The sequence below is a fragment of the Thalassophryne amazonica genome, chromosome 1 (genome assembly GCF_902500255.1).
Source record: "Thalassophryne amazonica chromosome 1, fThaAma1.1, whole genome shotgun sequence".
Classification (NCBI taxonomy): domain Eukaryota; kingdom Metazoa; phylum Chordata; class Actinopteri; order Batrachoidiformes; family Batrachoididae; genus Thalassophryne; species Thalassophryne amazonica.
Window position 1 is genome coordinate 94,953,522 of NC_047103.1, and position 19,521 is coordinate 94,973,042.

General features: G+C 43.6%; 1 protein-coding gene and 1 long non-coding RNA gene across 2 annotated transcripts in view; one reads left to right on the forward strand and one right to left on the reverse strand.

The window, feature by feature from the left end:
* Nucleotides 1-19,521, reverse strand: part of trdmt1 (tRNA aspartic acid methyltransferase 1) — a 45,922-nt gene that overhangs the window by 17,631 nt on the left and 8,770 nt on the right. The window contains 6 exon segments of the mRNA XM_034172823.1: nucleotides 253-342; nucleotides 428-457; nucleotides 459-498; nucleotides 10,466-10,531; nucleotides 10,863-10,905; nucleotides 10,908-10,933. Of these exon segments, the coding sequence (XP_034028714.1) occupies nucleotides 253-342; nucleotides 428-457; nucleotides 459-498; nucleotides 10,466-10,531; nucleotides 10,863-10,905; nucleotides 10,908-10,933 (295 nt within the window).
* On the forward strand, nucleotides 7,863-10,091 carry LOC117512674. The gene is made up of 2 exons (XR_004561356.1): nucleotides 7,863-8,200; nucleotides 9,215-10,091. It is a non-coding gene; the product is annotated as an uncharacterized LOC117512674 (long non-coding RNA).

Sequence of the window (19,521 nt, forward strand, 5' to 3'; positions counted from 1 at the left end):
ACCACATCTCACTCAAGGCCTGCCCACAGGGAAATGACGTCACCGACACGCGTGAAAAAACTCACGCATGCGCACGAGGGTTCAAGCATGATTGGTGTAATCGCATGTCATTCAAATCCATATAGTTAAAAAAAATAAAGGGTCGGTTTTTATCTAAGAGACCGGTATGTACATACATTTAGATTACATTTAAAAGTAATCCTACCCCAACCTTGCTTGTGATACAAAATCACATGAAACTGCTGTCACAACCTCACCTGGAGGACTTGTCTTGAAGTTAAACTTCTCGGGTAACAGCTTAGCAATCAAGAAATAACGTAGTCTGGAATTTGGGATCCCAACCTAGATTTATAAAGAGAACAGTAATTGCAAATAAACTCAGCTACCATACAAAAAACATTCAGTTGAGTAATTCTGCATTTCTTACAGTTTGGGGTGAGTCCATGAGCTCGTGGAAAAGTATATCCACATTCCGTCAGTGTTTTCACAAGACATTCCCTAGAGAATAGAAATAACACTGATCAATTGCCTGGAGGTTCGAGAGACTGGCTTAACCAGAGAATCCTCGGTTCCATTTCCCATCAAACAGGAGGAAAATCTTTAATTTGCCCTTGAGCAAGATCTTTAATCACCAAACTGCTTCAATCTGAGCAGCAAAAGGACAGTGAGATCATCTGGTAGGACTGACAGCGTTGGCTATCATCTGCACAGCAGGGATATGTAAAGCTTCACAAGTTGACAATGAACACAGGGAGGTTGTGTATATGGCAAAGAGAAGGGGCGAGAGCCTTGGGGCACCATGTATGGAGAGACAGTGAATGCTGACAATTGTTGCAATCATGATAAAATACAATGAATGCCCAGTGATGACTGAATTCAAACTAAGAAGTGATTTGCTTGAGATGCCTATGTCTGAGAGTAGACAGTGCTGTGATAAAGTTATTGCCCCCTTGAGCTGTTACACGTTGTAATTTTTGTTAGGACATCATTAAACAAACAAAAATTCTGTCTTGTTATTTTAAAATTTCTAAAATTCTGCCCTTTAAACTCACAGCGAAAAGTAATCTCTACATAATGAATTAAAAGAAATAAAAATCTAAAGCCAAATTGATGGTGTGAATAATTAAGCGCCCCCCTTTCGTATAACACATACAAACCCATCACTTTTACATCCAATCTTAGAGATATAGATATATGCATCTATCACAGGTGCTTTGCACTTCTAACCATAGGACTTGTGTTCCTGGACAAACCAGACAAAAACATATTTGCATGATTGTTACTGAGTACCCAGCTTTAGAGTGTGTGTGTTAGTGTGTTGTGATGTGTTATTTGGCATTCAATTGAGGTTGCAATGAAAATGAAATTAAAAGTCTGTCATTTTTGATGCTGGGATTGCAATACAATTCAATGAACACACCAAGTTTCGAATTATTTAACATAATTTAGTGCCATAAATGGCATTTTAAACATTAATACAGCAGGTAACAAACTATTTGGTTTTGTAAGGATGTGGTGGCATAATGGAATCTTGTGCAGAGAATGAAGCAATACCTCGATGTGTGTTGTAGACAGACGCTTTTTTCTCTTTGTTTTTCATACCTTACCATCCGTGCATGTCAATTATTTCTACAGTTTTGACTTTCCAAAAATCCTTCCCAAGGAAACCATGTTCAGAGGCCAAAAAGACCTCAAAAAACAACAACAATCTCGGCTTTTCCTACACAGAGAACCTTTTCAGCTGCGACAGAGCCTCCAGCCTTTTAATTTTTGTTTCATCAACGTTAACATGATGGTGATACATCTGACCACCACTGTAACTGTGCAAGAAAAGACAAACTTTTTGTGACTTTTTTTTTAAACTACACAATTTCCATTAAGGACAAATGCTGTCAGAACCCTTTATTACGTCCACCAAGGACGTAATAAAAACCATCTGCGTTATTATTTAGTCTGTCTCCTGACCTGTAGCACAGATTACGTCAAAACTACTGCACGGATTTTGACAAAATTTTCAACACAGATAAATATTAGGCCGTGGAAGACTCCATAAAATTTTTGGAGGTGATCCGGATCTGTATTCTGGATCAGGTTTCACTTATATAGGCTTTATAGATAGACATTGAAGCTGAGAATGCCTGACGCTGGCTCACAGATCTGGCAACTTGCTTCTGACGGATTGTCTACTGTTGTGACGCTCTTCTAAACTTTACACAGTTGTATATGTTTCTTTTACACCATGGTTCAGTGAGAATTCCATGTCTAACTGGCGTGCATTATTTTCGTGTATACGCACACATAGTTCGGCGAGTTACGTCACTGTTATAATCACCTCCGCTCTGTGTCGTCACTCCGCTTGTGTCTTGGTGTATTAGACTCCGCGTCATGCATTCAAACCATATAATGCGCGGCTTCGAGTGTGTTTAATCCTTACTTATTTCTGTTTAGCACTCTTCTGGTTGTTAAGTATCTACTCTGAACCTTATTAACTACAATCCTGTTGTGAATCGCTAGAGGTTAGCATTCGCTAGCGGTTAGCTTCGCTAGCTATGTTCGACTCCCTCCCTCCCCCTGCTGTTACTTTATAGCGTTTTTTTTTTTTAAACCTGTTTAATACTTATGTTAGTTTTTTCAGTGTAACTGCTTTGAATTTTAGCCATTTTCGCTAGCGGTTAGCTTGCATTAGCTAGTTCGACCCCCCCCCCATTTTTTTTATACTTCTGTTAGTTTTTTGTGTAACTGCTGTGAATTTAGCTTAGTACTTTACTCTCGTGTAAATATTAGGAGTGGTTTACTTGTAGCAGTTTTTTTTACTGTTTCTTTTTACTGTTATCGTTCCTACAAGTCTAACACTTCTGCTACTTTTTCAGTGTAACTGCTGTGAATTTTAATTCATTTATTTACGTCTGTGTGGATCCTGTGTGAGCCTTAGGAGTGGTTAGCTTATCCATTATTGGTTAGCTCATGCTTGCTTGGCTATAATCTTGAATTTCTTAGTGCACAAAGTAGACAACTTTACCTACTTTAAACCCTAAGGAAATCCTGCATGATGTTGGAAGATGGGATGACTATCTTAGAGAGCCGTGTCTGTAAGTTAGAGCAGCTTCTTAGCTCAGTGGAGTTAGATGTTAAGGGCACCCAGATGAGGTTAGTGTTGGGCCAGCTTGCAAGCACATTAGCATCAGTCTACAAATGCCGGCTGTGGAGGATGGCTTTTGGACTGCGGCTCGGCAGAGGAAGCCCCGTAGGGCTTGGTGCCGGTTGTGGTACCCCGATCACATTCGCCACTGCGAACTGTGAATCGGTTCTCCCCCTTGGAATTGCCTGATGTGAATTCTTTGAGCCCACAAGTGACTTCCACTCCTGTCTCCAGGCCGAAACACCGGACTTTAGTGATAGGGGATTCTATCACCCGCAAAGTCAGGTTACAGATGCCGGCTGACGTTAAATGTATTCCTGGGGCCAGAGCTCCTGACACTGCATCCCATCTTAGGCTGCTGACGATGCAAAAGGGAAGACAGACTAAGGAACATGACATGAGATATAGTCACATAGTTATTCACGTTGGCACCAATGATGTCAGGATGAAGCACTCAGAGGTCACAAAATGGACAAAGAGAGGACTTGTGACCTTGCCAGAAAGATGTGTCGGCATCGATTAATAGTCTCTGGTCCCCTCCCCTGCCGGGGTACTGATGAGGCGTTTAGCAGGCTGACATCGTTAAATAGGTGGCTGGCACAATTTTGTAGACAGCAAGGCTTTAGCTTTATTGATAACTGGCCTTCGTTCTGAGGCCACCGTGGCTTGCTGATGCCGGACGGCCTCCACCCTATTGGGGAAGGCACCGCCATCTTGTCTGCGAAGATAGATAGAGCTCTACAGGGAGGGGTAACATTAGGAATTTACGCAGGTCATGAAGCAGGTGATTAGAGACCCTGCAAGGCTCATAACAATGTGGGTGTGGAATCCATTAGCTTAGCGGGGAAATTAGTGCAGAAAAGGCACTATGGTGATAGTGCAGTTTATCTGCCAGGGAGGGAAAAATCAACAAGTTGAGACTGTGGCCTGCTTCCGTAGACGTGCCCATAAAAATCATGGAGGGCTATGCTTTGCAAACTTAATACCCATTACAACATTGGATGATGTTGAAATTGAGGATGGCCCAGTGGTTGTTCCAACAATAGCAAAGATTTCATGTCTGCTACCTACAACAGGCGTGGAATGTCACAAACCTAAACCTACTTCTAGGCATCTTATATATGCTACTATGGAACCACCCCTAAATCCAAACAGTTCAACTGTCAACCACATTGAGGTCCTTAGACTGGGTCTCATTAACATAAGATCACTGTCCTCAAAATCATTGTTGATTAATGATCAAATTATTGATCATCACTTAGATGTGATTGGGTTATGTGAAACCTGGCTTAAACGTACAGCTGTCCTCCCCTTAAATGAGGCCTGCCCACCAGCATATACATTTAGTCACGTCCCTCGAGATGCGAAGCAAGGCGGGGGCGTTGCTCTTATTTATAAATCTAGGTTTAGCTTATTAGCTGTCGGTGGTCACAAATATAATGCGCTTGAGCATCTGATTCTCCGCCCTGCTCAGGATATTACACATTGCCATGGTCAGAAGAATAAAATCTGCAGTGATTAAACCATTACTTAAGAAACCTAATCTTGACCCTAGTGTATTGAAAACTATCAGCCGATATCAAATCTATCATTTTGCTCTAAAATTCTGGAAAAAGTGGTGTCACGGGAGTTCGTGGACTATCTTACTGAGAATAATCTTTTGAGCCACTGCAGTCTGCTTTTAGAAAATATCATTCCACAGAGATGGCTCTCACTAAAGTGGTGAATGATCTTCTACTTACAATGGATTCGGACACCATCACGCTTCTGGTGCCGTTAGATCTCAGTGCTGCATTTGATATCGTGGATCATCATATTCTACTTGATAGGCTGGAAATCATTTTGGGATTACTGGGAGTGCCCTTGCTAGGCTGACGTCATACTTGACCAGTCGTTCTCACTGTGTTTTGTACAGTAACACTACCTCTAACCTTAGTGACATGAAATTTGGGGTTCCACAGGGGTCTGTCTTAGGCTCCCTGCTTTTCTCCCTTTATATAGCACCCTTGGGCATATATTATGGTGTTTTGGGATTACCTTTCACTGCTATGCTGATGATACTCAGTTATACATGCCAATAACTGCTGGTAATCTCATTCACATAAATCCTTAGAAGATGCCTTGCAGCAGTGAGAAGTTGGATGTCTAGAAATTTCCTAACTGCTGGTAATCTCATTCACATAAAATCCTTAGAAGATTGCCTTGCAGCAGTGAGAAGTTGGATGTCTAGAAATGTCCTACTTTTGAACTCTGATAAGACTGAAATGATGGTTCTTAGTCCAGTGAGACATGGGCATCAATCTGACCAGTTAACGCTCAGCCTCGGCTCGTGTGTCATACATCACACTGACAAAGTGAGGAACCTTGGGGTAATTTTTGATCCTACATTGTCCTTTGACCTCCACATTAGAAATATTACGAGGAACTGCTTTCTTCCACCCTGCGAAATATAGCAAAGATTCGTCCCATCCTGTCTATGGCTGATGCTGAGACCCTGATCCATGCGTTTATCTCTTCTAGATTGGACGACTACAATGTTCTATTTTCTGGTTGACCGCAGTCTAGCATTAGGGCTCTCCAATTGGTTCAAAATGCTGCAGCCAGACCTTTGACATGAAGCAGAAAGTTCGACCACATTACACACATTTTGGCATCCCTTCACGGGCTTCCTGTCCCAGTGAGATCAGATTTTAAGGTTCTGCTACTAGTCTATAAAACTGTTCATGGACTGGCACCTCCCTACTTAGCTGACCTAATTAAACCTTACGTACCAGCCCGGGCTTTGCATTCTCAGGGTGCAGGACTACTTTGTGTCCCTAGGGTGAATAAGAAGTCTGCAGGTAATAATTTCTCTTATCGTGCCCCTGTTCTGTGGAATGATCTCCCTGCATCAATAAAACAGTCAGATTATGTACAGACTTTCAAGTCCAGACTTAAGACGCACTTATTTTCCCTTCGTATGGCTAGTAAACTGGTATAGTTTTGTTTTAGGCTTTTTACTGTTTTAAGTCATTTTATTAGGAAACAATCACCTTAGTATTTCTTCTGTTTTGCTTGTTGATTAATGCTGGCAAATGATACAGTATTTGGAGGAGATCCGGTTCCAGATTTCACTTTATATATTATTATTATTATTATTATTATTATTATATACTGGGGAGGTGATGGTCTTGTGGTTAAGGTGTTGGGCTTGAGTCCAGAAGATCATGGGTTCAAATCCCCGCCTGACTGGAAAATCACTAAGGGCAGCTTGGGCAAGGCCTTGAATCCCCTATTGCTCCCGGTGTGTAGTGAGCGCTTTGTATGGCAGCACCTTGGTGAATGTGAGGCATAATTGTATAGCGCTTTGAGCATCTGATGCAGATGGAAAAGCGCTATACGAGGGCTGTCAATAAAGTAAGGGTCCTTTTTATTTTTTTCAAAAACTATATGGATTTCATTCATATGTTTTTACGTCAGACATGCTTGAACCCTCATGCGCATGCGTGAGTTTTTCCACGCCTGTCGGTGACGTCATTCGCCTGTGAGCACTCCTTGTGGGAGGAGTCGTCCAGCCCCTCGTCGGAATTCCTTTGTCTGAGAAGTTGCTGAGAGACTGGCGCGTTGTTTGATCAAAATTTTTCTAAACCTGTGAGACACATCGAAGTGGACACGGTTCGAAAAATTAAGCTGGTTTTCAGTGAAAATTTTAACGGCTGATGAGAGATTTTGAGGTGATTCTGTTGCTTTAAGGACTTTTCACGGTGCGAGACGTCGCTCAGCGCTCTCAGCCGCCGTCGTCAGCCTGTTCAAGCTGAAAACCTCCACATTTCAGGCTCTATTGATCCAGGACGTCGTGAGAGAACAGAGAAGTTTCAGAAGAAGTCGGTTTCAGCATTTTATCCGGATATTCCACTGTATAGGAGATTTTTTTAATGAAAGACGTGCGGACGGGTCCGCGCATCGGGACGCAGCCGACGCGGTGTGGCGGCACAGGAAAAACACCTCCGTGTTGATAACCATTTGTAAAATCCAGGCGGCTTTTGATGGCTTTCAGTGGAGTGAGTATATGAGAAACTGTTTAACAGGCAGGACATGTTCCAACTTGTCATTAAGGCTTTCAACAGAGGTGTTTTTCCTGTGGTGGAGCATCGCGGCGGCTGCGTCCCGACGCGCGGACCCGTCCGCACGTCTTTCATTAAAAAAATCTCCTTTAACAGTGGAATATCCGGATAAAATGCTGAAACCGACTTCTTCTGAAACTTCTCTGTTCTCTCACGACGTCCTGGATCAATAGAACCTGAAATGTGGAGGTTTTCAGCTTGAACAGGCTGACGACGGCGGCTGAGAGCGCTGCGCGACGTCTCGCACCGTGGGAAGTCCTTAAGCGACAGAATCACCTCAAAATCTCTCATCAGCCGTTAAAATTTTCACTGAACACCAGCTTAATTTTCGAACCGTGTCCACTTCGATGTGTCTCACAGGTTTAGAAAAAATTTTGATCAAACAACGTGCCAGTCTCTCAGCACTTCTCAGACAAAGGAATTCCGACAAGGGGCTGGACGACTCCTCCCACAAGGAGTGCTCACAGGCGAATGACGTCACCGACAGGCGTGGAAAAACTCACGCATGCGCACGAGGGTTTCAAGCATGTCTGACGTAAAACATATGAATGAAATCCATATAGTTTTTGAAAAAAATAAAAAGGACCGTTACTTTATTGACAGCCCTCGTATAATGCAGTCCATTTACCATATATTATACAGTGGCTTGAAAAAGTATTCAGCCCCCTTGAACTTTTCCACATTTTGTGACATTACAGCCACAAACATAAATCTATTTTATTGGAATTCCAAGTTAAAGACCAATACAAAGTGGTGTACAATTGAGAAGTGGAACAAAAAAAAAAATCATACATGATTCCAAACATTTTTCACAAATAATAACTGAAAAGTGGGGTGTGCGTTAATTATTCAGCCCCCTGAGTCAATATTTTGTGGAACCACCTTTGCTACAATTACAGCTGCCAGTCATGTAGGGTATGTCTCTACCAGCTTTGCACATCTCAAGACCGATTTTTTTGTCCATTCTTCTTTGCAAAACAGCTCCAGCTCAGTCAGATTAGATGGACAGCATTTGTGAACAGCGGTTTTCAGATCAATCAATCAATTTTTTATATAGCGCCAAATCACAACAAACAGTTGCCCCAAGGCGCTTTATATTGTAAGGCAAGGCCATACAATAATTATGTAAACCCCAACGGTCAAAACGACCCCCTGTGAGCAAGCACTTGGCTACAGTGGGAAGGAAAAAACTCCCTTTTAACAGGAAGAAACCTCCAGCAGAACCAGGCTCAGGGAGGGGCAGTCTTCTGCTGGGACTGGTTGGGGCTGAGGGAGAGAACCAGGAAAAAGACATGCTGTGGAGGGGAGCAGAGATCGATCACTAATGATTAAATGCAGAGTGGTGCATACAGAGCAAAAAGAGGAAAGAAAACAGTGCATCATGGGAACCCCCCAGCAGTCTACGTCTATAGCAGCATAACTAAGGGATGGTTCAGGATCACCTGATCCAGCCCTAACTATAAGCTTTAGCAAAAAGGAAAGTTTTAAGCCTAATCTTAAAAGTAGAGAGGGTGTCTGTCTCCCTGATCTGAATTGGGAGCTGGTTCCACAGGAGAGGAGCCTGAAAGCTGAAGGCTCTGCCTCCCATTCTACTCTTACAAACCCTACGAACTACAAGTAAGCCTGCAGTCTGAGAGCGAAGCGCTCTATTGGGGTGATATGGTACTACGAGGTCCCTAAGATAAGATGGGACCTGATTATTCAAAACCTTATAAGTAAGAAGAAGAATTTTAAATTCTATTCCAGAATTAACAGGAAGCCAGTGAAGAGAGGCCAATATGGGTGAGATATGCTCTCTCTTGCCAAAGATTCTTGATTGGATTTAGAGCTGGACTTTGACTGGGCCATTCTAACACATGAATATGTTTTGTTTTAAACCATTCTATTGTAGCCCTGGCTTTATGTTTAGGGCCATTGTCCTGCTGGCAGGTGAAACACTGCCCAGTCTCAAGTCTTTTGGAGACCCCAAGAGGTTTTCTTCCAAGATTGCCCTGTATTTGGCTCCATCCATCTTCCCATCAACTCTGACCATCTTCCCTGTTCCTGCTGAAGAGAAGCACCCCCAGAGCATGATGCTGCCACCACCATATTGACAGTTGGGATGGTGTGTTGAGAGTGGTGTGCAGTGTTACATCTCCGCCACACACAGCGTTTTGCATTTTGGCCAAAAAGTTCAATTTTGGTCTCATCAGACCAAAGCACCTTCTTCCACATTTTTGCTATGTACCCAACATGGCTTCTGGCAAACTGCAAAATGGGACTTCTTATGGTTTTCTTTTAACTTTGGCTTTCTTCTTGCCACTCTTCCATAAGGCGAAATTTGTGCAGTGCACGACTAATAGTTGTCTCATGGACAGAGTCCCCTATCTGAGCTGTGGATCTCTGCAGCTCGTCCAGAGTCACCATAGGCCTCTTGGTTGCATTCTGATCAGTGCTCTCCTTGTTCGGCCTGTGAGTTTAGGTGGACGGCCTTGTCTTGGTAGGTTTACAGTTGTGCCATACTCCTTCCATTTCTGAATGATCAATTGAACAGTGCTCCGTGAGATGTTCAAGGCTTGGGAAATCTTTTTATAGCCTAAGGCTGCTTTAAATTTCTCCACAACTTTATCCCTGACTTGGCTGGTGGGTTCTTTGGACTTCATAGTGTTGTTTGCTCCCAATATTCTCTTAAACAACCTCTGAGGCTGTCACAGAGCAGCTGTATTTGTACTGACATCAGATTACACACAGGTGCACTCTATTTAGTCATTAGCAATCATCAGGCAATGTCTATGGGCAACTGACTGCACTCAGACCAAAGAGGGCTGAATAATTATGCACACCCCACTTTTCAGTTATTTATTTGTAAAGAAAATGTTTGGAATCATGTATGATTTTTGTTCCACTTCTCAATTGTAAACCACTTTGTGTGGTCTTTCACATGGAATAACAACAAATAGATTTATGTTTGTGGCTGTAATGTGACAAAATGTGGAAAAGTTCAAGGGGGCTGAATACTTTTTCAAGCCACTGTATATTCATATTTACATTTAGATATTAGGGCATGGAAGGCTCCATTGCATTTTGGAGGTGATCGGGATCTGGATTGGCGGATGTCAGAAATCTGTGATTGGTCTTGTTTTACTCTGTGTGACTGTCTGTGAAGTCAGTCAGAACTACAGAGTACCAGCCCTTTCTGCAAGTCCTCATTAGAGGTCAACAAGTATCCTGGTGGTGTGGTTACCTTGCAGAGGAGGTCTCAAAACCTTTCACATTCTCCAGCAGGATGAAGCGTGGACGCTTGTGCAGCCTTATCACATCATCACATGGATTTTACATGAAGGAAAACAGAAGAGTCATTTAGTAATAGTAACCATGTTTAAAAGTCTATCAGATTAACTCTATCCATGCCTTTCCATCACTAACCTATCACGATGCATCTTTAGTAAATCCTAACAGTAGTTTTATTAAATGCCATAAAAGGGCTTTGATTGGAGCAAACTATTTCTAAATGTGTGAGAGATGGGCTTCTGGGTGTGCCTAGTTATCCAGTTAAAATGGGAACTCAGTGGTATCAACTTTAAAATTCTTGAGTACAAACAGTGAAGAGAAAAGCTGTTGTAAATACAGAGATTAAATACCTTGGTAGTAGATCAAGAATGTAGAGAAAGCTCTTGGTTCTGGATCAGCAACATCACCCTGAAGTCCTATCCTTCACACAGACAAAGAGTTCAGTTAAAGTAAGTTCCCTCGGCTTCTCCCTTGTTTTCGTTCAGGGTCGCCATATTGAATTGGCATGCTGGATGCCCTTCCTGATGCAACTCCATATTACATGGAGAAGGGGCAGGGGTGGGGTTTGAACCGAGAACCTTCCGCAGGAGAAACAAGCGCACTAACTGCTTGGCCACCCCAACAGACAGATTTCAGTTAATGATGCATAACCAAACTGATGGAAAACACAGCACACTGCAATTTTAGCAAAACATGTAACACAAGAATTAAACAAAGAGAACAGAGGAAACTGTGGTCAAATGTTTCCATGAAGTAGCGCAGTTCACATTCAAGTGTCACCTTATGGATTCTCAATCTTTTTCATCTGTGTGCAAAAATGGTGTTAATTCATGTCATCAGGTTGCTTTCTGGGCTATTGATAAACTGAAGTCATGAGTCCAACTGCAGTTCATGGTTGTTAACTTGATTGTGTAGATTTAGATTGAGATTTTCAAATAGCAAAAGCCATAACAAATCACAAACTTATAAGAAACCAAAATGAAAGTCCAAGCTGTCATCGATGTGTTGTCTACATGGTGGTGTGTCATCAGTGACTTAACCCACTGGTGTTTTGGGTATAATTTGGCATTTTTGATTACTTTTGGTTTTACCTTCAGAATTTACCTTAAAAAAACTGTTTACTTTGCCTTGTTTGTGTCATTTTTTAGCCCAACCTCACCTGTGTGACTTTACAGTTTTTCTTTCATTGTGACATACTGCATTAAAACAGTGACCCCAAAACCTAAAATTCGATTCAGAAAAAAGTTAGTTTTTTACTGTGAAAAACAGAAATATATTTAATGAACCATTTTTATAACTTAGAATGCAAATACAAACGCAAATTTCAAAAATATATGTAAAAGTTACATACAACAATTCACATTAAAATTAGGAAATGCTTCAGGCATTTTTGTGGTTATTTACATGCAAAATGATGCCACACAAATTATATTTGTGCCACTCAGAAAAAAAAAATCCTGTCCAATGCACATCAGAAGCTCCCAAAATTTGTACAGCTATTCCACCTCAATATCCATGTGTATTTTTCCCTAATTTATTGTTTTGTAGCTTTTTTTAATTGGTGTTTGTACAGACTATCCTGACTGTGTTAGTGGTAAAAAAAAGAAAAGAAAAAAACAAACAAACAAAAAAACAATAGAAAAAGGTGTTTTGGACTTTTTTGGGGGGGGATCTCTACTCTGACTCCTGTGTTCTCCATGCCTGGAGCCACCGCTGGAGCAGTGTGTGTCTGCATCCTGCTCTGCTCCAGGACTAGGCGCTGGGGTGTAGCTCTGTAGCGCGTGAGTCCTGGAGAAGCTGCAAAGAGAAGCGGGTGATCCAATCCACTGTGGAAATCTGTGCGCACGTCGGTGGATCCACCTGCTCTGGTTGCTCATCCAGTACAAAAGAGGGATCATCTCTTTCATCATCAGAATCCTCACTGTCTGGTTCAGACTCTGATGATGCTCTGCGCGCGCCATCTTGCTCCAATAAAAAAAAAAACTGAAGCGCTTGCTCAGCATTCATAAGTCGCCTAATTTTTTACAAAAAAAAAAAAAACACAACCACACACACTAAATAGTAAGTCCCTTCGGCTGCTCCCGTGTTTGCATTCGGGGTCGCCACAGCAAATCCAAGGTGGACCTGCGCGTTGACTTGGCACAAGGTTTACGCCGGATGCCCTTCCTGACACAACTCCACATTACATGGAGAAATGTGGCAGGGATGGGATTTGAACCGGGAACCTTCCACACTGAAACCAAGTGCATTAACCACACTTCACAACCTCAACCACTCACACTAAATACTACACCAAAATAACACACACTCCAAACACGCCAAATACTTCTCAAATCTCTCAAATACCAAAGCTCTAATCGCTGTCTGCTTTTCTCTCTCCTCACTGAATCACCCACAATATTCCTTCAGCAACTAAATTATGTGACTTGGGGATAATTGTTATTGGCTTATGTAGTTTATTTTTTCCACCAGTGATAAAGACAAATTCATGTTTTGTTTTGTTTTTTTACTTGTGTTGCTGTGGGGAGAGGGGAGAGAAGTAAGAAAAAAAAAACTGTTTGCACGAAGTGCGCACCCACAAGCAAAACCATGTGGGGTCAGTGGGCTATGATCAAACACACATGGGGTGTGACTTCTGATTGGTTAGCTCCTGCGTTTTCCCACCAATGAAAAAGAAGGAGTCATGTTTCTTCCCACCGCTGTCGCAGCATGTGTGTACATAAACACGCAGCAAAACTGACAATAATATTCATGAAAACACATGGTGTAAAAAATACTCCTAAGTCAAGTGATACTAGGCCTATTAACTAAATTTAAAAAGTATTATAAAGGTTGAAGACTGCACGTTTAACACGCATTCAAAGGGAGACTCAGAGTGCAGAGGACTGGGTGTTACATCCACTTAATTAGGTCATGTAACTTTTGACGCGGAGGCACGTCATTCGACTCCAGAGGGTTAAAGATTGGGCTGTGATGCAGTTGTCATTTGTATGCCTGACACCCATGTCATATAAACCATGATACCACTTGCACAACTAAAAATAGTCAGGTGCAGAATAGTGCAGCAAATAACAGAAACATTTACAGGGGAATCTTTCAAATGGTGAAGCCAGCACCATTTGGCACAAATACTCCTTAAGGCCCCCTGACACTTGCACAAATTTGAATCAGAAGAAGTTTACTGCCATTGCCAATGAACAGGATTCACAGACTAGGAATTTGCTTCGATATAATGGTGCAACATTAAACAGAGAGCAATATAAAATGCTAAGATAAAATATACAATATGTGCCAAAATAAGACAAAATATAAGATAAAAAATGACATGAAATATGAAAGGCTGTGTGCAACAGAAAAACAGAAAGAAAGAGGAACAGTAAAAAAGGAGGAGTGCAATTAAAACCAAAGCACATTGTCTAAAGTGACCCGTGATAAAATGATAAAGTGACAGAGTTAAGGTTAAGGTGACTGAGTTATGAGGAGTTCATGAGAGGGGAAGAAACTGTTCTTATGGCGGGAGGTTCTGGTCCGGATGGACCGTAGCCTCCTGCCCGAGGGGAGTGGTTTGAATAGACTGTGTGCAGGGTGAGAAGGGTCGGCTGTGATCTGACCTGCTCGGCCCAGAGTCCTGGAGACATGCAGGTCGTGGAGAGATGGAAGGCTACAGCCGATCACCTTCTCAGCAGAGGCCACAATGCGCTGCAGTCTGTGTCTATCCCTGGCTGTGGCCCCGGCGTACCACACCGTGATGGAGGAGCAGAGGATGGACTCGATGATGGCCGTGCAGAACTGCACCATCAGCTGGACAGGCAGCTTGGCCTTCTTCAGCTGCCACAGGAAGTACATCCTCTGCTGGGCCTTCCTGATGAGGGAGCTGATGGTTGACTCCCACTTGAGGTCCTGGGTGATGGTGGTGCCAAGGATGCGGTGACAGTCCACAGTGGTGATGAGGCTGTTGGTGAGGGCGAGGGAGGGCGGGGGGGCTGTGGCTTTCCTGAAGTCCACGATCATCTCCACTGTTTTCTGGGCGTTGAGCTCCAAGTTGTTGCTGCTACACCAGGTCACCAGCCGGTCCACCTCCCTCCTGTAGGCAGACTCATCCCCATCCGAAATGAGTCCGATGAGGGTGGTGTCATCCGCAAACTTGATGAGCTTTACGGAGTCGTGGCTGGAGGTGCAGCAGTTAGTGTACAGGGAGAAGAGCAGAGGGGAAAGGACACAGCCCTGTGGAGATCCTGTGCTGAGAGCCCGAGTGTTCGAGACATTCTTTCCCAGCCTCACATGCTAACTCCGGTCCGTCAGGAAGTCTGTGATCCACCTGCAGGTGGAGTCGGGCACGTGGAGCAGAGAAAGCTTGTCCTGGAGCAAAGCCTGAAGGATGGTGTTGAATGCAGCGCTGAAGTCCACAAACAGGATCCTAGCGTAGGTTCCTGGGGAGTGCAGGTGCTGCAGGATGGAGTGCAGGGCCAGGTTTATGACGTCTACAGACCTGTTGGCTCTGTAGGCAAACTGCAGGAGGTCTAGGAGGGGGTCGGTGATGGACTTCAGGTGGGATAAAACCAGGCGTTCGAAGGTCTTCATGACTACAGACGTGAGAGCCACAGGCCTGTAGTCATTAAGTCCAGTGATGCGTGGTTTCTTGGGGACTGGAACTATAATGGAGGACTTGAAGCAGACTGGAACATGGCATGACTCCAGGGAGGTGTTGAAGATCCCCGTGAAGACTGGGGCCAGCTCATCAGCACAGTGTCTCAGGGTGGCAGGAGAGACACAGTCTGGGCCCGGGGCCTTACGTGGATTCAGCCTTTTGAAATGACTTCTCACGTCCTCCTCTTGGACGGAGAGGGCAACGGGGGGAGGGGGGAGGGCAGCGGTGAGACGGGGGAGGTCCATGGTGTTTGAATATCCAGTTGTGTGGGAGGTGGGGAGGTGTGAGTCCTTGTCTTCAAAGCGTGAATAGAAGACGTTCAGGTCGTTGGTCAGCTTCAGGTCGTCAAGAGAACGAGGTGCTTTGGGCTTGTAGTTGGTGATCTCTTTCAGCCCCCTCCACACAGAGGCTGAGTCATTGGCAGAGAACCTTTGCTGCAGACGTGAACTGTACATGGATTTAGCCTTTGCCACCTCCTTGATAAATCTGTACTTTGCACCTCTATAGCTGTCTCTGTCTCCTTCTCTGAAAGCCACCTCTTTCTGCTGACGGAGCTGCCGGAGTTTAGGTGTGAACCAGGGCTTGTCATTGTTATATCTCACCCTGGTGCGCTGTGGGATGATGCTGTTTTCACAGAAATGAATATATGACGTCACAGTGTCCGTGTAGTCATCTAGACTGTCTGTCGAAGCCTCAAACATATCCCAATCTGTAGTGCCCAAGCACGCGCGTAGCTCCTCCACAGCTTCATTGCTCCACACTTTAGATGTCCTCACAACAGGTTTAGAGAGTTTTAGTCTCTGTCTGTATGCGGGGATCAAGTGGACCATCACGTGATCTGAGAGTCCCAAAGCTGAACGGGCCACCGCTCGGTACGCACCACTCACTGTCGTATAACAATGATCTAACGTGCTCCCTTCTCTGGTCGGGCATTTAACAAACTGTTTGTATTTTGGTAATTCCTGACTGAGATTCCCTTTGTTAAAATCACCGAGAATTATAACAAGAGAGTCTGGAAAGTCTCTCTCCACGCTCATAATCTGATCCGCGAGCGCGCACTCGGCCTTGTGCACGTCCGCGCTCGGTGGAATATACACAGAGCAAAGTATGAAAGAGTTAAACTCACGTGGAGAGTAGAACGGTCTGCAGTTTATGAGGAGATATTCCAGAGAGGGACAGCAGTGTTGGGAGATCACAGTCACATCGGAGCACCAGGCGTTGTTGATATAGAAGCAGAGTCCTCCCCCTCTAGTTTTTCCACCAGAGAGTGCTCGGTCTCTGTCTGCGCGGAGGAGTTGGAATCCCTCTAGTTGGAGCGCGCAGTCTGGTGTCTGCGCATTTAACCACGTCTCCGTGAAGCACAGTACACAAGATGAGGAGAAATCTCTATTCTTCTTCATCAGCAGTGACGGCTCATCCATCTTGTTGTGGAGTGAGCGGACGTTGGAGAGAAATATCCCAGGTAGGGGCGTGCGCGTGCCCCTTCGTCTGAGGCACATGAGAGCTCCAGCTCGTTTTCCTCTCCGCCAGCGTCTCACTCTTTTGGCCAAAAAGTGAACCAGTTCAGCTGCAGGCACTAAAAAACTGGCGTAATGTCCGTGGGTGTTGATGATCTGAAGTTTAGAAGCTCCTCGCGGGTGTAGGAGCACGATGACACTTGATTTACGCACAAAAACACAAAACAGGGAGCACCAGAATACCAGGGCGCCTTCACGTGGCGCCATCTTGGATAGGTCTGATGCACAAACTTGCACGTACTGTGTCGTGCAGGAGAGTAAATTACCTAGTAAATCACCTGTCATTAACAGGTGTAGACTGAATGTGAGGGGGCGCCGGTGCATGTAATTGTGCAAAGAGAATTTTGAAATATCCCCAAAAAAAAAAAAAAAACTTTCACGCATAAATGTCATGCAACAAACGGGAAGTGGTAGTGAACGCTGTGCAATCTACTTGCCAACACTACGTGCAGCTCGTCAAGTCGAGTAAAGAAGTGAACAGTGTGAGTGACTGCGTCAGTGCACCGCATCAGAGCGCAGCCCGTCTGAATGCTTATAATGAGATGTTAAATCCATCACAAACATACTTTTACAGCTACGCACAAGAAGGAAAGAACATGCAACTGTTTTACCAAGTCATTACAATATAAACCTGTCAAATAATTACCTTTTTAGATGGCTCTAAATGCTTTCTCGACTTCATTCAATGCGCGAGAAAAGCAGCAGCTGGAGCAGTTCGCTGTGATTCTGGAAACGATTAGAGGCCGTCAACAGCGAACTTGGACAGAAAATGATTAATCCACTACAAAATAATTATTTTATATACACAGCGTCCAGTGCACAATGCATGGCAGCCAGTGGAATAAAGCATGGCGTCCAGCTGGGACTTGCACGATGATGTGCGTGCAAGTGCCTGGATCAAAGTCACGCAAGTCTCAGGGCACCTTTAGACTGTACTCTTGAAAAAACTGACTGGCCACTTGAATTTTCAATTGGCTCCCAGGTAGGGGTCAATTGAAGACTTACACAGGGGTCAAAATTTAAAGATGCTCCAATTACACTGAACACTAACTATATTATAAAAGCCAAGTGGCCTCTGTGTGTATGCCTGTGTGCCGCTTCGATCACAGAGAAACCGGAGAGACCTGCCATTTGCCATTTGTTATGCTTATATATTTTGGATCAAGGATGAATGCTGCAAAACCGGAGAGTTGATAGGACAAATATTTTTGTAGAAATTAGCGATTTTAGCTAACCAGTAAACAATGGATGTTGTGCTACAATGCGCCATGGAAATTCTGGTTTTTAAATGTTGTTATTGTGGTTCATGTTAGTTTAACAGTGGTGTTAGTTTAACAGTGTTGTTATTGGTATTGATTCATTGTGATTATTAGTTCAATTGGTTTAGTCAGTTTAGATAAGTGTCATGTTGCCGGTACCATGAGTGAAAATTGTACTGCGTTTGATGTCTTCCACCACTGTTTGTGCATGTGTAAAAATAGAAGCAACTACTTGCAGCAGAATGCGGAAAAGACAAAAAGCTCTCCCTCCATGCATACATATGTGCGTGAGTGCATATAACTTCAATCACGGACAAACTGGGGAGAGTTGACATATGCCATTTGGTATGCTTATGTATTTTGGGTCAAGGATGAACGCTGTGAAAACAGAACATTGATAGCACTAATACTTTTGGAGAAACTATGGATACTAGCTAACATTGCTAATTACATTCTGGACTCACACTCCATTCCAGTAGGGGGTGATAAATCATCTTTATATTAAAAGCATGGGTGCGTGACTATTTTAAAATACTCAGATGACACAAGAAAGTGAAAACACTTATTTCCACTGTGGTGTATTTAAAAATCAAATGACAAAATAGAAGTAAAAACATATAATAATAATAATAATAGTCAATCATCACTCACGTATCTTCAACCGCTTATTCGGGATTGGGCCGCGGGGGCAACAGCTCCAGCAGGGGACCCCAGACTTCCCTTTCCTAGGCCACCTTGACCACCTCTGACTGGGGGATCCCGAGCGTTCCCAGGCCAGTGTGGAGATATAATCCCTCCACCTAGTCCTGGGTTAGGGTTCCCAGGGGGCATCCTTACCAGATGCCCGAACCACCTCAGCTGGCTCCTTTCAACTCGAGGAGTAACGGTTCTACTCCAAGCTCCTCACCATATCACTAAGGGAGACACCAGCCACCCTCCTAAGGAAGCCCATTTCGGCCGCTTGTACCTGCAATCTAGTTCTTTCGTTCATTACCATAGGTGAGTAGGAATGAAGATTGACAGCTTCGCCTTTTGGCTCAGCTCCCTTTGCGTCACAATAGTACGGTAGAGCAAATGCAACACTGCCCCTGCTGCACCGATTCTCCGGCCAATCTCACGCTCCACTGTCCCCACACATGTGAACAAGACCGCAAGGTACTTGAAGTCCTTCACTAATAATAATAATAATAGTGTGTATATGATAACAAGAACCAAAACAATTTATAAATACATTAAGACAGTAAATGAACATTGAAAAAGTAATTGACAGGGGGAAGATAGGGTTGACTTATTCTTCTAAAGACTGCTGAATCCTAAGATTGTAAAAACATTCTGGACTTATTACCACCCTTGAAAAATGTCAGCTACCTATTTTATAAACAATAACCAATCTACAGCCCATGGATCCCATGGGGAACATGCTAGCACCATATTATTTGTTGTCTGATCATAAATATTCCAAAAAGGTATATTTTGGAATATATATGACTGAATGTTGGCGAGGTGATAGTCTAGTGGTTAAGCGTTGGGCTTGAGATCAGAGGATCTTCGGTTCAAATCCCAGCCTGACCAAAAAATCATTAAG